The sequence below is a fragment of the Syngnathus typhle genome, linkage group LG15 (assembly GCF_033458585.1).
Source record: "Syngnathus typhle isolate RoL2023-S1 ecotype Sweden linkage group LG15, RoL_Styp_1.0, whole genome shotgun sequence".
Lineage (NCBI taxonomy): Eukaryota > Metazoa > Chordata > Actinopteri > Syngnathiformes > Syngnathidae > Syngnathus > Syngnathus typhle.
The window spans coordinates 3,561,790-3,579,347 of NC_083752.1; the positions used below are offsets into that span (position 1 = coordinate 3,561,790).

At 46.5% G+C, this 17,558-nt stretch overlaps 4 protein-coding genes across 4 annotated transcripts; 3 read left to right on the forward strand and 1 right to left on the reverse strand.

The window, feature by feature from the left end:
• The first annotated feature begins 343 nt into the window (after positions 1 to 343).
• pitpnab (phosphatidylinositol transfer protein, alpha b) lies at positions 344 to 4,709 on the forward strand. The gene is made up of 12 exons (XM_061300262.1): positions 344 to 500; positions 1,560 to 1,590; positions 2,337 to 2,482; positions 2,554 to 2,645; positions 2,950 to 2,957; positions 3,068 to 3,142; positions 3,263 to 3,346; positions 3,414 to 3,491; positions 3,557 to 3,667; positions 3,739 to 3,861; positions 3,918 to 4,017; positions 4,217 to 4,709. Exons 1-11 carry the CDS (start codon positions 484 to 486, stop codon positions 3,963 to 3,965), a joined length of 813 nt encoding a protein of 270 aa, XP_061156246.1. The 5' UTR covers positions 344 to 483; the 3' UTR covers positions 3,966 to 4,017; positions 4,217 to 4,709.
• Positions 4,710 to 7,895: 3,186 nt separating this feature from the next.
• On the forward strand, positions 7,896 to 9,965 carry inpp5kb (inositol polyphosphate-5-phosphatase Kb). The gene is made up of 10 exons (XM_061300261.1): positions 7,896 to 7,982; positions 8,058 to 8,174; positions 8,241 to 8,416; positions 8,539 to 8,650; positions 8,712 to 8,821; positions 8,921 to 9,134; positions 9,231 to 9,368; positions 9,445 to 9,528; positions 9,634 to 9,738; positions 9,812 to 9,965. Exons 1-10 carry the CDS (start codon positions 7,950 to 7,952, stop codon positions 9,878 to 9,880), a joined length of 1,158 nt encoding a protein of 385 aa, XP_061156245.1. The 5' UTR covers positions 7,896 to 7,949; the 3' UTR covers positions 9,881 to 9,965.
• A 359-nt stretch (positions 9,966 to 10,324) lies between these two features.
• nle1 (notchless homolog 1 (Drosophila)) lies at positions 10,325 to 14,390 on the forward strand. Its single transcript, XM_061299726.1, has 13 exons — positions 10,325 to 10,464; positions 10,707 to 10,876; positions 10,942 to 11,162; positions 11,253 to 11,332; positions 11,416 to 11,492; positions 11,549 to 11,646; positions 11,833 to 12,025; positions 12,095 to 12,230; positions 12,314 to 12,360; positions 12,443 to 12,645; positions 12,720 to 12,879; positions 12,962 to 13,032; positions 13,109 to 14,390. The coding sequence occupies exons 2-13, from the start codon at positions 10,742 to 10,744 to the stop codon at positions 13,119 to 13,121; spliced, it is 1,434 nt and encodes a 477-aa protein (XP_061155710.1). The 5' UTR covers positions 10,325 to 10,464; positions 10,707 to 10,741; the 3' UTR covers positions 13,122 to 14,390.
• slc25a1a (solute carrier family 25 member 1a) lies at positions 13,418 to 16,623 on the reverse strand. Its single transcript, XM_061299727.1, has 9 exons — positions 16,449 to 16,623; positions 15,974 to 16,081; positions 15,801 to 15,900; positions 15,445 to 15,583; positions 15,296 to 15,380; positions 15,132 to 15,236; positions 14,906 to 15,021; positions 14,773 to 14,846; positions 13,418 to 14,692 (listed from the first exon to the last, which is right to left on the reverse strand). The coding sequence occupies exons 1-9, from the start codon at positions 16,621 to 16,623 to the stop codon at positions 14,578 to 14,580; spliced, it is 1,017 nt and encodes a 338-aa protein (XP_061155711.1). The 3' UTR covers positions 13,418 to 14,577.
• Between the last annotated feature and the right edge of the window lie 935 nt (positions 16,624 to 17,558).

Below are 17,558 nucleotides of genomic sequence, written 5' to 3' on the forward strand. Positions count from 1 at the left end.
AGGCGTCATCGTGACGTCACGCGGTGCTGCTGCCAGATAGGCGGCTGCCTCATGACGCTACCCCACCAGTGACGTCAAGCAACCTGCGATGACGCCAACGCAAGATTCTTAAAGGGCCAGTCACCTGCAATGTCGTGTAACTTCCACGATAATAACTATGAATTATTCAGCCCTGGCGTGCAATTTGGATCCTAGTGGCTCAACATTTCACTTAATTACTGCTACTTCATTCCCACCCCTGTTTTAATGTCCTAAATGGAGTCACCCACTGCCATCTCCCCCCCCCTCCCCCCTACCATTCACGACGTCCCGTTTCTGCACCAGCGGGCCGCGCGCAGGAAGGAAGTCATCACGCACGGCAGCAGCCAGTCGGCGGCTTGTGCAGCTAGAATGACATAGCGAGTGAAAAAAAAAGAGGAAAAGGAGAATCCAGGCATCGACGCAAATTTATTTTAAAGCCTTTACGCATCCACTTGGCCAACCATGCTCATCAAGGAATTGTAAGTATACGTGTGTGCGCGCGACATTGAGGGTGGAGGATGAGAGGATGAAGAGGAGTGGTGTGTGTCGTGGAGGGAGGGGGGGTGGGGGGTATGCATGTCATATTTCACCGCATGAAGGCTGTTGCATCATCATCCTCACGTGCAGCATCGGGCTCAGGCAAAGGCGGCTGCTGTGCCCTTCAAATTCTGCAAATGGAATGTAGTGCTAAACCTAAGGAATGCGTAAATGACACCTCTCCTCCTCCATGTTCTTGATGGATGCACGGTGAAGGTGAAACACCTCAGGAGGCCACTCTACAAAAATGTATGCAGCGAGGAAGCAATCAAGAAAATAGGAGCATATAAGGGTTTTTAGAGCCTTTGTCAACATTCCCAAGATGCTAAAAATGATAGTTGCTTAGGCCTGCTAGCTGCAAGGGCAAGGGAATCTGTTCACACCTAGCCCAGGCTCTTTTTTTTATTTATTTTTTTATGGCATGGTCACGTGGATTTAATCAATAAATTGCCACTGCCACAAAGGGGGGGGGGGGAAACAGGAGTGATGACTGACATGCAGCGATTAGGGAGAGTCTGGCCTTCAGCAGTGTACCTGGAAGTGAATTAAAAAGCATTAAATGGTGTCAACGCTGATAACTGACATGCTCACACCTGTTAAAATAATCCAGATATAGTGTGGGATTAACAATAATAGCTGAGAAAAGAGTCAGAACTGAAAAGTCCTGACACCGAGATTTGTCAGTATCATCATTACTGTTATTTCGGATGGTCCCGCATGCAGCAGCTGTGCCAGTTTGGGGTCGAGCCACAGATTAGCAAACAGGGAAAGCGGGATTACGCCAAAGCGGGCATACGCTGCATATTTCGGTTACATTAAAAGCGAAGCAGTAGTTTCACAATCATTTGGTTGTTATAGTGATTGTTTATTAGCACTTGTGTCTTTCACACTTAGTGGACCAGCCTGTGTGTTAGCATTAGCACATTTGTGTATTCATCATCATCTCGCCTTGTCCTTTCAAAGTTTCTCTATTAATGGCCACCTTCTTTTCTGTCTCGCAGTCGGGTGATTCTTCCTATCTCCGTGGAAGAGGTAAATTCACAACACAGTCAACTAAATCAATTCCGCTTGTTTGATTGACTTTGTATGTAAACAAATTTGTTGGAGTAACTTCTAGAAGCGCATGTCGAATGATCTTTTAAGGTTCTAAATCCGTCTCGGGTAGCTCGTAGATGTCCCTCCTGATTCATTTATGTGCCTCTAAGATGCGTCTCCTGCGACCTTGACCTTCACTAGGAGCAGTCATTCACAAATATGTGATGTCGACGTTTTCCCTGAGGGCGGAAAAGAGCCATCAAGACCCTCGTTTCGAAATTCCCTCAAGAAGCGTCGGCTTTTATTTCCAGTCGGTTAACGTTCGGAGTTTGTCAGGGCGCTCATTGAGATTTATTTTACTTGCTCACGTTTCCCAGTTCACTCGTGTTGCTGCTTGTTGCTAGGCAGAATTTGTGAGATCCTTTGCCTGGGGGGAATTACATGTCATGCTAGTCACACACACACACACACACAACAAAAAGTTGCCACTCTGTCCTAAATGTAAAATGATTGGACGCCCTTTAATGTTGAAAGCAATTGTCACAGCACCACGAGGGTTCAAGACGTCGCCGAGCCGTGTGTCCAGATTTGCGGATTAGATCCGATTAAGAAAGAAAGGCCGCCATTGTTCTGCGCTTCCAGCAGTCACATGGATCAGCAAGAATGTGGATGGTTTGGGATAAGCAAAGTCAGTCTCAAAAACATAAAGCAACCAATAACACGTTAGCATTTTCCTCCTTTAGTACCAAGTGGGCCAGCTGTACTCGGTGGCCGAGGCCAGCAAGAACGAGACGGGAGGCGGCGAAGGCGTGGAGGTACTCAAAAACGAGCCCTACGAGAAAGATGGCGAGAAAGGCCAGTACACGCACAAAATCTACCATTTGCAGAGGTGAGAACATCCATGAGCTTCACGACGCTGATTGGAAATACACAGCAGCAATAACACTCTCTATCCTGCAGTAAAGTGCCGTCCTTCGTCAGAATGTTAGCTCCGTCTTCGGCCCTCAACATCCACGAGAAAGCCTGGAACGCGTACCCGTACTGTCGCACAGGTAACTCGCACGCGCGCAATCGTATTTCACAGCAGCACTTAAGAACATTATTGAGGTGTTATAATTTCATACTATGACAATCCTACTGGGGAATGCAAAAAGGATACCATCAGCTTGGTCTCCTGCTTGCTAGTGGAAGCCTTGAATAATTTACTGCATGTCCGGCCAGAGAGGATCACCTGATCCGCACACACGCACAATTATTCTGCGTATTGTTAAGATGGCCTCAAATTGCTTAGTCGTCCTTTTTTCCCTTGTGTTTTTTTTCTTCTTCTGGGCTGCTTTCCTTCACTTGGATACAAAGTTATCACTGTAAGTATATTGGAAATGTTGCAAACAAACACATTGAGAAAGAACACGAAGACCAGCGAGAGACACTTGATCTGCAAGCGTGACTGTCATCTGGTCTCCTCTCGCGACAGAATGAATACATGAAGGAGAACTTCCTGATCAAGATCGAGACGTGGCACAAACCTGACATGGGACGCCAGGACAACGTAAGCATGAGCTTTTCATGACTGGGATTACTTCCTGAAAGCTCACAAAGCTAATGCAAGAAAGACACCTTCTCAGTTGTGGTCAGAACTCCTGACCCGTTTTTTTTTTCTTCTCTTTAGGTGCACGGCTTGGATGCCGAAACCTGGAAGAAGGTGGATGTGGTCTATATCGACATCGCTGACAGAACCCAAGTGGAGCCCAAGGTGTGCGAAGCTATTTGGACCACACCACCCATGTGGACTTTGAATGGTATTTTTCTTCTGGTGGCAGGACTACAAGGCGGAGGAGGATCCCTGCAGGTCCAAGTCGGTCAAGACCGGGCGAGGCCCTCTTGGACCGGACTGGCGGGTACGGATGGTGTTTGTCTATTAAAATGGCACTTCTGGAAATATTTGACATGCTTGTTTTTGCAGAAGGAGCTCCCCAACAAGAAAGACTGCCCACACATGTGTGCCTACAAGCTGGTCACGGTTAAATTCAAGTGGTGGGGCCTGCAGAACAAAGTGGAAAGCTTCATCCAAAAGGTCCGACTCGGCATTTGAGGATCGGCGGCCGCCCGACGCAGCGATTGACTTTCCTTTCTATGCGTCCGCAGCAAGAGAAGCGCCTTTTCACCAATTTCCACCGTCAGTTGTTCTGCTGGATCGATAAGTGGATCGACCTGAACATGGAGGATATCCGCCGCATGGAGGAGGAGACGCGCAAGGAGCTGGATGAGGTAAGGATGGACACGAGGAAGTAGAAGGTGGTCATTGAGTGCGGCTCGTCTTGTAGATGCGAGTGAAGGACCCCGTGAAAGGCATGGTGGCGCTAGAGGATTGAGATCGACCCCCCCCCCCCCCTTCCCAAGATTGTGACTGCTGCTGCTCATCAGGTGTGTTGTCAATTCAGTAGGAGGCGACCTCGAAGAAAAATGAGTAGAATTGTGCTGTTGCACCATCTGGTGGATAAATGTAAGAATTAATCAATAAATCAGTGGGTAAAAAAAAAAATATCTTTAATATTTTTTTTTGCTAGATGTCAACAAACTGATTTGATCTCGAGTATGAGTGAAATCCTTTTCCGTCTTCTAGACCCGAATACCGAGACACCAGCGGATTCACGTCCTCCTCCCGCTCCAAACGACTCAACATGCGGCCATCCCCTCCGAAATCCCAATCCTGACCTCCGACCTGTCTCAAATTCCTTCTCTCGGTATCATCTGGTTTGCAAGATGCTGGACCCAGTACACTCGTCGTCTGTGGTCTCCGTCCCTGCCCCGTTCACGAAAATCAATAGATCCATTTATTCATTGATTCATTCCCCCAAACCGTGTCGTGTAGGATTTACTGAAGCTATTCCCATGTTGTGTGTGTATGTGTGTGTGTGTGTACACATATACACACTATGCTAGGTGAATGGGCATAAGGTGGGCATTGGGGCGGAGTCATTGTATGGAATAATGCAGTATTTATATACTGTACATATAGATATGAATATATCAACAGGGTTTTTAAACTTTTTTTTTTCGGTAAGTCTTTTATTTCTTCCCACCAGCTGATATGTGTTTTTTTTTTTTTTTTTCATTGCACCTTTAGCGTTGTTAGTGTGTCGTTTTGTTGTGTAAAGCTAACAGTTGTAAAAACCGGCAGGTGGAAAGTTCTGTTTATTTATGCCCTGCTAATATTTTGCTGCTTTGTGACACAGTGTGCGTGTATGGGGGGAGTGTGCGTAAGTGTGTGTGTCTGTGTGTTGCATTTGTGTGTGATCAGGTTTGCCCAAATGAAGAAGTTAGCATTCGGTTAGCATGGAAATTAAACATGTATATTCTCCATAGACAAGTTAATTTGAGTCTAAAAGCCGTGTTTCCACAGTTCGGTACGCGAGGGCAAAGGTCGTGAAGGTTGGTACCGTTGGAAAACGAAATCAGATCGCGACCGAACCGTAGGCGGTGGGAACGCGGCTTTAGCGAGTCACCTTCTCTCCAGTGGATAAACGAGCTTATCCAGCGATAGCAATAACTGCCATGACGACCAAAAAAAAGGCCCAAAATTTAGTGTTGTTGTTTTTTTTTTCAGACCAAACTTTGTCCTGTTGTTTTTGGAATGTGTGCATGAGCGTGCCTGTGCATGTGTGCGTGTGTGTTGTTCAGTGATGTGACTGTTTTGTTGTCCGAGCGGGAAGCTTATTGTTTTCCAATTTTTGTGCAATATGTCCCTTCAAGATATAATTAGTGAAGATGATCCACTTCCATCAAATATTGTACGTACTGTATTCTCTGCACAAGAACCATTTAAAAGAAACTTTTTGGGGGAGGGGGGGGGGGGTAAATGTTGTCGTCGTGCTGTTGCTAAGAGAAAACCACAAACCCCATTTGGGAAACAACTTTTAATTCAAATTTCAAGGCCAGAAATGTAACAATAACACCCCAGAATCTTTTATTTTTTATTTATTTTTAGCTCCTTCAACTATCTTACTTGTGTGTTAGCGTGCTCCTTTCTTTTTCTTGATCTTTTCTTGTGGATTTGTGCCTTTTATTTGTTGTCATCTTAATCTTCCAATAACACAAATTGTACATTGGAAATGTGAATTGATGAAATAAATGAAACAAAACAAAAATGAGACAAGCAAAGATATTTATTTGACTGATTTTTTTCATCTTTAAATCATCCAAATATGTGAATATATGTCAGACACTCATTGCTCACTAATGGCAAAATTAATCAGGCTTAGATTACATCAAATCCTGTTTACAGGGACATTTTGTGACCCCGAATGAGGCTGAAAATTTCTCTTCCATCTGCTTAATAGAGTTGTCACTTTCTATACGTGGATATTTCAGGTTGAAGTAACCAATCGTAACTCACGGGAACGGATTTTGGACATCCAACATGGCTGCCGTTTAGAAGGCGGAGTTTGCTTTTGTAGGGCCTAAAAGTGAACCGTCAAACTGCTTGCGTCATGTCCACTCAACAAATGTCTCCATTCACCAATGTCATAATACTTCTCAAGCAAGCTGCATCATAAGCTTGATCCCACCTTTAAGTCTTCCAGGCAGCAGCGGCAGGTCGCTGTTCTGTGCGACCAGTGGCGGCGACAACAACGAGCGCACGCCTCCAACGACGGGAGTGTCAGCGGGAAAGCCGATCCAGTCTCTGGACTCCTCCTTGGAGATCTTCGTCATCTGCGCCCAAGGGGTCTGCAGCTTCTTCCGGACGCCTCGTCACATCGGTAGCCAAGACACAGGTACTGAAAACACACTTCAAGAAGCTTGGGAATGTTCTGGGGCTGCTTTGCTACATCTCGCTCCGGGTCCCTTTCGGATCAAATAAAACTGCAAGTTTTGTGCCGCCAATGTCAGAGAGCTTACTCTCAGCTGATTAAAAAAAAAAAAATCCATTTCACAAATGACAGCAGTTTTGACTGTTGCCATGGTGACCTGTACAGAGATTTAACACTGTGTGTGTGTGTGCAGAGGACGACATGAGTGCCGCTCGGTTCCCAAGCGGAGGAAGAGACAAGTGCAGGTGAGTTTTTTTTTTTTTTTTTTGTTCTCTTGTTCTTATTCTTGCTCCCTAATTGTAATAAGAGGCTTTTGGCTGGGTTTGTGCAATGAAACTGCCATTCTTCACCTCGCTGATCTACTTACAAACACTCCGCTTAAGTCTCTGCATGTGACTTGCTTATGGAAACGCTTTTTACTCCATTTATTTAGGAAACAGAATGTAGGAAATAAAAACACAGATTTGAAACCACATTTAATCAAACTAAACGGGAAATCTAGATGATGGGGTAGATGTAAACACAGCCTCCCCCCCCCCCTCCTCCCTGCGGGTTGACCTATTACCCACTTGGGTGGAAAAGTGGAACACATCCAAAAGAAGCCTAATGCCATTGTCCGCTCATTAGTCGGAATGGCGGCCTCCCGGGTAACCCGCTTATTCCACCAGCCTCCACATTCCTCACTTAAATCTCCAAATCCATATCGCTGCTTTTATTATGGACGGAGGTTTGCCGAGGACACTTCTTTCTCAGCGGACCTTTGAGGACAGTTAGTTTCACCCAAAGATGGACTTCCTGTCAGGCCGAGCCCGGACGCGCTCGGATAGCGCGGCGAGCGGCGCGTCCACGTCGTCGTCCTCCTCCTCCAGAATGCTTCTTCGCCAGAAGCTGGCTCAGCTCCTGAGCCGCATCGACGACATGAGCTCGGAGGACGAGGCCAGCGAGGAGATGTCGCGCACGTTGGACGACGCTTTCCAGCTGTGCTCGTGCTTTGCGCCGCCCACAAACGCCTTCAGGTGTACCTCCGCCAAGGCGCCGTTGTACGCGCTCGTGCTTTGCTTTGCTTCGGTGTACCTAATGAAATGGGTCTAGATCGAGAAAAGCAGTTATGAAACCTAATGAATGGAAAAAACATTGCAAATGGATTGTCAAAAACTGATGAAAGAGAATCAGAATTTGAAACCAGATGCAGTGTAAACAGGTGTGAAACCAGAACTGATGTGAAAATCAGAAATGGGGTCTTCAAAGGAGAACAATTGATCTTTTATTGACCAATTTTAATGGTGTTAACAGGCTGCACATGGTGACATGGAACGTGGCCACGGCGGAGCCTCCTGATGATGTCACCTCACTGTTGCAGCTCGACGTCCAACCGCCCACCGATCTCTACGTCGTTGGGTGAGAAACTGATGTGAAGTTAGTGAACTGATTTGAAACCAGATGTCCGATAAAGAAAAGTGTTGTGCCAGGCTACAGGAAGTGTGCGCCACGCCGGTCCGATTCATCTCGGATTTGATCGTCGAGGACTCGTGGAGTCACGTCTTCATGGACACACTGGCGCCGCGAGGCTTTATCAAGGTGACAAATAAACTTATGACAATTTTGGGTTTCTTGTCGTGGTCTGACGAATGCAATTCCATGTGCGTCCTATAGGTGGCGGCAGTGAGGATGCAAGGTTTGCTGCTGTTGGTGTTCGCCAAACAGTCACACCTGCCTTACGTCCGAGATATCCACAGCACATACACTCGCACCGGCATCTTTGGATACTGGGTATGGATTTCAAAATTCAATTAAAAAATGAATTTCATTCTGAATTAATGTTTTTTTTTTTTTTAGGGAAACAAAGGGGCGGTGTCGGTGCGCTTTTCTTTCTACGGCCACAAGGTGTGTTTCCTCAACTGCCACCTGGCGGCGCACATGAGCCATGCCCTGCAGCGTGTCGATGAGTTTGAGCACATTCTGGAGACGCAAGAGTTCGACACGGATGACGCACGTCGGGTTCTGGACCACAAGTTAGTCAACAACAAAAGCGAGACACAAGGATCCATTCTACAAAGTCTTTTTTTAGGAGGGGGGGGTGAGGATAAGTTAAAAAATTCAATAAGATATCTCATCCACATCCCTGACCACACAGGCTTGTGTTCTGGTTTGGAGATTTGAACTTCCGCATTGCTGACCATGGCCTTCACTTCCTGCGCTCGTCCATCAATGGTGGACGTCTCAACCTGCTGTGGAGCAAGGACCAGGTGACCCCCCCCACACACACACACAGACACACAGGTGCTACTGTACTTCCTGTTTGTGCAGCTACTCACCATGAAGAAAAAAGAGGCCTTCCTGCAGGAGTTTGAGGAGGGACCCCTGAATTTCAAACCAACCTACAAGTTCAGCCGGAACTCCGACGCCTACGACCTTGGGTAACACACATACAAATAGACAATGACAAATGTGTCTCATCCCAGACTTGTCCAAGCTAGCTCAAATCCTATTGCTTGATCTTGTGTTGCGTCATATAGCGGAAAGAAGCGAAAGCCTGCATGGACCGACCGCATCCTATGGCGGGTCAAACCCAAAAACGTACCGTCGGAAGATGACGACGACAAGTTGTCGAGCGCTACGGACGACAGCCTGGACGAGTACCCTCTGGTGGTCAACCAAGATAAATACACGAGTGATATGAGCTATGGCATTAGCGACCATAAGCCTGTCATGGCTAGCTTCAGTCTGGAGGTGAGAGACAAGACAGACGACCTTATGACCTCTATCCTGAGCCACTGTACTTCTGTCAGGTTCTGGCTTTTTTCTGCATTTTTTATGTCGTTGCAGCTAAGGAAACACTTTGATACTCCGCTGGTTCATGTCTCACCTGAAGGCGTCTGGAGTGCCGACCAGGACGCTCTCCTCAACTACACAGTGCAGGAAGACTTCCTCTCCTCAACGTGGGACTGGATCGGCCTCTATAAGGTGCACCCCAGGAAAAACAAATCCATTTTGCTTGGCGGAGGTAATAATAGGCAAACGTCGTGCTGTCGGATCGCAGGTCGGCTTCAAAAGTTCAAGCGACTATGAGACTTTTGTGTGGGTTCGAGAGGACGAGTTGCCTGAGATTGATGAAGTCATACAGGTGATGCATTAGCATGTAGCATATTTTACAAATAGAAATTGTATGTGCATGTGTTTCTAAACTTTTGACTGCTAATATATGTTAGCATGTGGTTTTGGTCGCCAGATCTCAGTGGATAAGGACGATATCCCTCTGCTGGGTGGACAGTATGTACTGGGCTATTACAGCACTAACATGCAGAGCATCATTGGCCTCAGTGCTAACTTCCAGGTGAATATTATTATATGATATTACATAGAATGTACTGTTTATTCCAAGAATCTCTTTTCAACCAATCTTGCAGATCTTAGAGTCAAAACGTGCCGTCATGGAGGGTCTCGTGCCAGAGAACATCAATGGGCTCCGCAAATAGAAGAAGAAACTTTTGTGTCTTATTAGCTTCAAGCTTGATCAAAGATGAGGACTGGAAAAGACAATACATTTAAAAGACACATTTGTATCACAAATGTTCAAAATCATACTGAAAAGGTTATTTGTTAGCATTACGTATGAATAAACTATTGTTAAAATGTACATTTCATGGTTTTCATTGTTTCATCTGTTTGTTTGTTGTTCATCTGGTGTTTTTGGGACACACTGTAATAAAATAAAAATGAAATAAATTAAATTAAATTAAATTAAAAATAAAAATGTGGTAAAATGATGGGGAAACAGCGATAAAGTTACCAGAGTTACGATATACTCTTGCGACAGAATATATGATCCAAATTAATTGGGGGAAAATCATTTTGTTGACATTTTCATGGGCCTAGACGTAAAAAACACGGCGTTACCAGAAATGTTACGTCTTGAAGAGATGTCCCAAGGTTGATGGCAGTCACTTCCGCATTCCCATGAGTCCTCGGGGCCAGGCATGCCCACTGTGTGACCATCTCCCTCTCTCTCAACATCTTTGTGCGTATACACACGTGTGGACTTAACACATCGGTTACAAAGGTAGGTTTTATCACATTTCGACGCTAAAGCTACTTTATACGAGCTCCGATATAGTTGTGTGACCTATTGTTGATCGATTTTTGCTTTTAGTGCCGTTTTTTACGACTAATTACTAGGTTCAAAACACTCTGGCTCACAACTAGCTACCCGAGCTAGGCTAGCGCTAGCTATCTTTCTAATGTTGTCAGTCAGAGCTTTGACTGATAATAAGAACTTTTTTATTATATTTTTATTTTTTTCAGCAAAGGGGGACATTTCGCTCAGACGTGGTTTGACGATGGGTGAGAACGTGGAGCGGCTCCTGATTCAGTTTCAGGACGAGAATGGGCAGATACTGGGCTCCTCTTTTGACATACCTCTCGACATTACTCAGGAGAAACTGCAGCTAGTCTGCAATGCCTTGCTGCAGAAGGTACAAAAGTTACGCACACATGAATGAGTAGATTTTATTTCACATGTCATTTTTGTCCTTTTCAGGAGGAGCCGGTGCCGCTGGCGTTCTTCGCTCGTGGTGACACTGAGATCGTATCCAGCCTGGGCGCCTGCATTAAGAATCTGGGATGGGAGACGGAGCAGGTGCTGCCGGTGCTGTACCAGCCCCAAGCCGTGTTCCGGGTGCGAGCCGTCACCCGCTGCACCAGCACGCTCCAGGGGCACACCGAAGCCGTCATCTCCACTGCTTTCAGTCCCACCGGCAAGTGAGTGGCGTGGGAGAGCCTTGTTTTAGATCACGAGTGCTGCTTTGACTTGTGACTCTCAAATGTAAAATGGTAATTGGTTGTTTTCAGATATTTGGCCAGCGGGTCCGGTGACACCACTGTGCGCTTTTGGGACTTGATGACAGAGACGCCGCATTACACTGCCAAAGGTACGCTCGCCGCGCTACACCTCTTAGCTAAAATGTTAGTGCAGCATGCTAACTTCTTTTGGATTGTGTTTTGTTTGGACTAGGTCACTCACATTGGGTTCTGAGCATCGCCTGGTCACCTGATGGCAAGAAGCTTGCGTCGGGGTGCAAAAACAGTCAGGTGAGTTGGCGAAACACCTGCTTGTCACAGATGTATACTTAAAATTTCTTTTATAGATCTTTCTGTGGGATCCAGTGACAGGCACACAAATGGGGAAGACCCTGACTGGACACAGCAAGTGGATCACTTGGCTTTGCTGGGAACCACTTCACCTGTAAGTATCGCTAATATCTCTTTATCCTGGAAATTGACACGGAATCCTTCAATCCGCCTTGAAAATGTCATTTTTGTATTTAAGAGTTGTGACCCTTAAATCTCTCAGGTAGTCCTAGGAAAGCTCTAGCTGTCCTAATACTTTTGTGTGCACCTCAACCACTGAACTGTCTTTTGTTTTTGCCAGCAACGCTGAGTCCCGCTACCTAGCGAGCAGCTCCAAAGACGGCTCGGTGCGCATCTGGGACGTGGTGCTGGGGCGCTGTGACAAGATCCTGACGGGCCACACGCAGTCGGTCACTTGCGTCAAATGGGGCGGCGACGGACTGCTATACACATCGTCGCAGGACCGGACCGTCAAAGTGTGGCGGGCCAAAGATGTGAGTGCCGTCGGCCAGGCGTTGTGGGTAAAAGCGACTCTGAACGAGCCTCCGTTTGTTGTCTTTTAGGGGGTCCAGTGCAGGACGCTGCAGGGCCACGCCCACTGGGTCAACACGCTGGCTCTCAGCACCGACTACGTGCTAAGGACCGGCGCCTTTGAACCGGCCAACGCCACTGTCAACCCACAGGATCTCACAGGATCACGTAAGAAGATAAAATGTCTTTTTGCTCTTCATTACATTTTAAGTCTGGGGAAGTCTTAATTCTAATACATCGTCTTCTCCTAGTGGAGGAACTTAAGGACAAAGCCTTGCAGAGATACAACAATGTTCGGGTATGTTTATTTGTTGTTGTTTTTCTAAATTTAAGTACATACTTTAATAAAAAAATACATATATGACTTTGCGCTCCCACAGGGTTCCAATCCGGAGCGCTTGGTGTCAGGCTCGGACGACTTCACTTTGTTCCTGTGGAATCCCGCCGAGGAGAAGAAGCCTCTCGCCCGAATGACGGGCCACAGCGCCCTGGTCAACGAGGTGCTCTTCTCCCCAGACACCCGCCTGCTCGCCTCGGCCTCCTTCGACAAGTCCGTCAAAATCTGGGACGGTCGCACCGGGAAGTAAGTAGTACCGCTGTTAACCACACGGCGGCGCTGTCCACCAAGCTCAACGGCGTGGCACCTCTTCACGGCAGGTACTTGATGTCCCTCCGTGGCCACGTGGGCTCCGTGTATCAGGTGGCGTGGTCAGCCGACAGCCGGCTGCTGGTGAGCGGCAGCAGCGACAGCACGCTCAAAGTGTGGGACGTCAAGAGCGGGAAGCTCAACATGGATCTCCCGGGACACGCCGATGAGGTGAGGCGACATTTAGAAAATGCTTCAATAGTATTCTTCTCCAGTATTTTTTCAGCGCTGCGTACTATTTGCTTTCATGCAGGTATTTGCTGTGGATTGGAGTCCCGACGGACAACGAGTGGCCAGCGGCGGCAAAGACAAATGCCTCAGAATGTACGTCAAAATACCCGCAAACCTTTTCTATCTATTCAAATCATTCACCCTGACTTATTTCTGGCTGTCTTTACAGATGGAGAAGGTAGCCAAAATGGCCGCTACCCCTATTCCATTCCTGTCAAGAGATTGGAGAGCTGGAGTAAAGGTGCTTTACTTAAAAAAAAAAAATGTTGTCATGGCAACTCACCGACACAAACAAGGTCAGAATATAAGGGACTTGGGTGGAATGTGTCGGTGACAGTCTGTGACAGTGACTGCTTATGATTCCCCCCACGGCCTCAGCGTTTAATCTCCTTTGTTAAAGCCTCAAGCTTGCAGAACTGCAATCGATTCACACGTCCATGACCCCCAATAACTCCCGCTAATAAACGTACGTCATAGATTTTCCATTTAACACAGCAATGTTTATTACGCCATTAAAAGCTCCATTTCATACCTGATGTCATTTAACAGTCAAAACATTAAACAGTCACACACACATAAATGGGAGTAATGTTCTCATGCAAAACAGGGCTCATGATTTTAGTTTGGCAAATTAAAAAAGGGAGGGACTCTGAAGGCATCCTCTCGATTGTGGCGTGATTGACCCCCCCCCCCTTACCAAGAGTAGAAAACCGTTCACCTAACTTGATAGAAAAGAACATGAAGGAAACATGAAAACACGAATGATAAGGATCGAGAAATGGGCAGCGATATAAAGACCCTCGCACCATGTTTGTTTTTACAAACTCTGGATTTTGCTCTCAAAATGGCCACTTGAAACAAAAAGGCGGACCACCTTGAATTTCTGTTTTCAAAACGCTGTGTTGTAATAGCGCAACAAGAATGAGTATCGAATAAAACAGACATAATTAGCATGTGGCTAATATACAAATCGACAGCGCCATAATAACGAATAACGGTTGATGAAAAATAAAAAGTGATATCTTAAAGCTATCCGTGCCGTCTTCTTCGGATAATCCTGAAAAGGAGTTGCGTGTGAAAGTCTGTTAGCACTGACCAAGACAGACTTAGCATGTTGCTAATGAAAAATTATATAAAAGCAGCGTGTAATGTGAAAATGATGTGTGCTGGCTTCGAGGTTTTTTAAGCTTCACGTGTACTTCTACAACCATAACATGAAATCAAAAGATTTGACTTATTAGCCAAGCAGCTAATAGATCATTCCCCACCCAAAAAGCAGCATGAATCAACTTAGTGGTCACCAAAAAGTGACCAAAAAACAGACCTTGGTAACAAAGGACTTTGTGCATGTGTTTTTCCCCAAAACCAAAAAACAGTGTGCTCACCAACATCCTCCAAACAGAATAAATAATATCAATTAAAAACCCAAAGTATTGGGGCTGTCAAATGAATGAATTGCCTCGCCTCCTTAGTTTTTCCAGTTCCAGTGTCTCAAAACATATGCTTGCTTTTTATGTCTTTGTTCAACCTTCATTGCAGTATTTCAGTGCTGGAAAATATTCCTAAAGCAACATGTGGAAATGTCTGGCTGAGTGCTTTCCAGAAGGCTTTGCCAATCTTCTTTCAGGTGAGTCCTGCCTACTGGGTTTCCCACACGTTGTTGAGCAACTTGACCACCTCCTCATAGATGACAAAGACGATGGCCACATCCAAGCACACGCGGCCCAGCCGAGGAACGGTCCCCTTGTAGAACCTTTTGGGATGGGATGGGATGGAACAGGAAGACCATTGTTACGCTAGTAGCTAGTCAAGGATTGGACTGAGGCAACTCACGCTTGCGGTCCTTCCTGCTTGAGGATCTGGAAAGCACAGTCCACTGTGTTCTTGTAGCGATGGGCATCCAGACCCTTTAAAAGATGATCCTTAGAAACTTTTCCAAGGTTAAACAACAAATGTGTCAACTAACCTGCATTCTGGTCTTGACTACATCCAGAGGCGTGTTGCCGAAAACGCTGGCGGCCCCCGCCGTGGCGCCAAACATGGCTGTGACGATTGGGTGCAATTCCTTTCTGGGATCGTCACCTTTAAAAATATCAGTTACGTGCAAGAACTGCAGGTTTCTGATCTATTGGGTCAGGGAATATCGGAAAGCCACGCTGTCAGCTCTTGGACTACTCGAGTGCGATTCTTACCTTTGTACCAATTACGTAATGCGTTCATCACGTAAAATCGGATGGCCTGATTGGTTCCCTGCTTGAGCACGGTTGCTGTCAGACCTTGATATGTCCCCCGGACCCCTAAAGGAAAAGCAGATGACGCTAATAGTCGTCATAGTAGCTTGACTCTGAAGTCTTACCTTGCTCTCTGATGATCTCGCTGACACCGTGAAAGAAACCCCGGTACCGAGGTCTCATCGAACACTGGTCGTGAATCAGCTTCACCTGCAGTGAGGTCCAAACAACAGTCATATGAATGTCCCCATCACAATCCCGCCCGCCCTTTCACCTTGAGCGTCTCCATGGGACACACGATGACGATAGCCTCGGCTATTCCCGCACCCAAGCCGCACAGGAGGCTCCGTGTGTTGTCCAGTCTGCCCGTAGCATCTCGCATTGGGTTGCTGAGGATCTCGAAGGTGCCGAATCTGATGGGGAGTCGGTGAGTGGATTAACTTGAGATCTGGTGGTCTTGGTTCTTGATCCTTTTGCGTTTACACTGCACAGGTTAAGTCAACCGCAAACCATGATGGGATCAGGCTCCATGTCCTTCCGTTTAGGATGGCTTGCTTGAGCGTAAAAACTGATCCGGATTAGGTTCGTCAAGCCTTGGGGAAAATCTAGCACTTGGAACAGAAATCAAACCTGACTGCCGACTTGGGGATGGAGCCGTAGAGCAGCGAGCTGAGCCCTCGGTACAGGCCTCTGAGACCGTGATCCTGCACAGTTAGCTTCACGCAGTCACCTGCCAACAACGGGGTCATTAAGTCAAGGCCAGACAGGAAGTGGACAGACGGTTTCATCCTGGCGTGACCGACCGATGCCCCGGTAGCGTGGCGGGTTGGCTCGTTCGTCCAGCTGCAGTTGAGTCTTGACGTACTCCGTCGGGAAGGTGATGCAAATCTCGATTCCGCCCGCGATCCCACCTGAGGGGAGGAATTGGGCACACATGAGATGACTTTTTGCCCATTTGTTCCATGAAATTGTAGTCCAAATAGTATTTCTCTTATTGGTCAGGTCATAGTCGCACAGCTTTCAATCGGCCTGACACTATGGAATGGAATGATTGATTGTCTGATTGATACATTACTGCAAATGATTTTGTAGAGGCCGCTTATAGAAACGACTAGCATGGAAGTAGACAGACGTTTCGCTTGATGAGCATCACAGTCTGCTGGATTGCCTTTGTGACCCAGTTTGCCTTATTAGGGCGCCAGCTCGTGTAAAAAGCAGCTCTGCAGTCATTGCAATCGGCTCAAAGGAGCGTTTAAGAAGAAAAACGAAAGAGCGGACCTGCTAGGATAGCCTTCCCAGGATGCGTTATCTTCCTACCCCCTACCGCCGCCGCCAGACTCCTCCTGGCCGAGTGTCTCAGGGCCAGCGGAGGCGAGAGCGTCGAGCCGGGCAAAGCTTTCCGCCGACGGCCGTCGCCTTTCTCGCAAGGGAGAGGGGGCTTATCGAGCGGCATGCTGGTGGATAGAAGGGTTCCCTGCAATGACAACAACAAGACAGGCTGCGAGGGTGTGCCAACAATGCATGGGGAGGGAGGGGTGGAGAGGTGGTGCTGATGTTAGTATGCAAGGCAGTGGGTCAACCGAGCGGACCACCTCATTGGCTGGGGTTGGTCATGTGATCTAGCGCCGTCTCGCTGGACCAATAAGATGGGGAATGTGTTGGTTTTTTTAACGATGCTCTAGTGCGAGATAAGCAGCAGCAGATATCGTTAATAAAAATATCTTGAAGTTGTTGAATTAACCAGCCAAACTCATATAAAGGAAATTAAATTGAACAGTTTTTGAAATTTATTTCATTTTTATGCACGCTAACCCTCGGCAGCATAAGCTCAGTTGATAGTCAAACAAAAATGTCTTTATTTTTGTACCCAAATGAAATTAAAGCAGTTAATTTAATAGAAATATATATATAATAATAAAAAAAACTGTTAAATATAAACTAAGATGATCATACATGCTTGCTTACTCTATGCCGTTATCAATTTTATTCACCTTTTGTTTCTGCATCTCTCCATGTCATATAAAAAAGACAAACAGCAAAAAAAAAAAAAGAAGCTTTTTTTTACTTTATTATTAGCATGGTCATTGGTGCTGTATGGCAAAATTCTATTTGTTGGGGTTGCGCAGCCCGTCAAACTGGAGGCACTTTGTCTGCAAGGAGAAGCACAACATATGAAATCAACTGCAGTATATTTACTTGTGCAATGAACACACAAATGATGGTGCAAGTGTGCCTAATATAATACGACGTGTGTCTTTGTGGGTGGGGGGTCGTATGTGTGCTGTTTAATAACCTCGTGCCAGGTGAGCGTGTCAGCGGGCAGTGCCAAGTGGCAGTGGGGGCACGCTCGCTGCGTCTGCTGCTGCTCATCATCATCGGTTCCATCGG

Excerpts from the sequence above, each read along its gene's own strand:
- pitpnab (XM_061300262.1), top strand. Across the intron at positions 1,591-2,336 it reads TTCCTATCTCCGTGGAAGAG|TACCAAGTGGGCCAGCTGTA; the intron begins GTAAATTCACAA and ends TTCCTCCTTTAG. Across the intron at positions 3,347-3,413 it reads GAACCCAAGTGGAGCCCAAG|GACTACAAGGCGGAGGAGGA; the intron begins GTGTGCGAAGCT and ends TTCTGGTGGCAG.
- inpp5kb (XM_061300261.1), top strand. The coding sequence starts at position 7,950 with ATGGACACACTGGCGCCGCGAGGCTTTATCAAG. Across the intron at positions 7,983-8,057 it reads CGCCGCGAGGCTTTATCAAG|GTGGCGGCAGTGAGGATGCA; the intron begins GTGACAAATAAA and ends TGCGTCCTATAG. Across the intron at positions 8,822-8,920 it reads TCCGACGCCTACGACCTTGG|CGGAAAGAAGCGAAAGCCTG; the intron begins GTAACACACATA and ends TGCGTCATATAG.
- nle1 (XM_061299726.1), top strand. The coding sequence starts at position 10,742 with ATGGGTGAGAACGTGGAGCGGCTCCTGATTCAGTTTCAGGACGAGAAT. Across the intron at positions 12,026-12,094 it reads AAGTGTGGCGGGCCAAAGAT|GGGGTCCAGTGCAGGACGCT; the intron begins GTGAGTGCCGTC and ends GTTGTCTTTTAG. Across the intron at positions 12,361-12,442 it reads AGAGATACAACAATGTTCGG|GGTTCCAATCCGGAGCGCTT; the intron begins GTATGTTTATTT and ends GCGCTCCCACAG.
- slc25a1a (XM_061299727.1), bottom strand. The coding sequence starts at position 16,623 with ATGCCGCTCGATAAGCCCCCTCTCCCTTGCGAGAAAGGCGACGGCCGT. Across the intron at positions 15,022-15,131 it reads ATTACGTAATTGGTACAAAG|GTGACGATCCCAGAAAGGAA; the intron begins GTAAGAATCGCA and ends ATATTTTTAAAG. Across the intron at positions 14,847-14,905 it reads TAGTCAAGACCAGAATGCAG|GGTCTGGATGCCCATCGCTA; the intron begins GTTAGTTGACAC and ends CATCTTTTAAAG.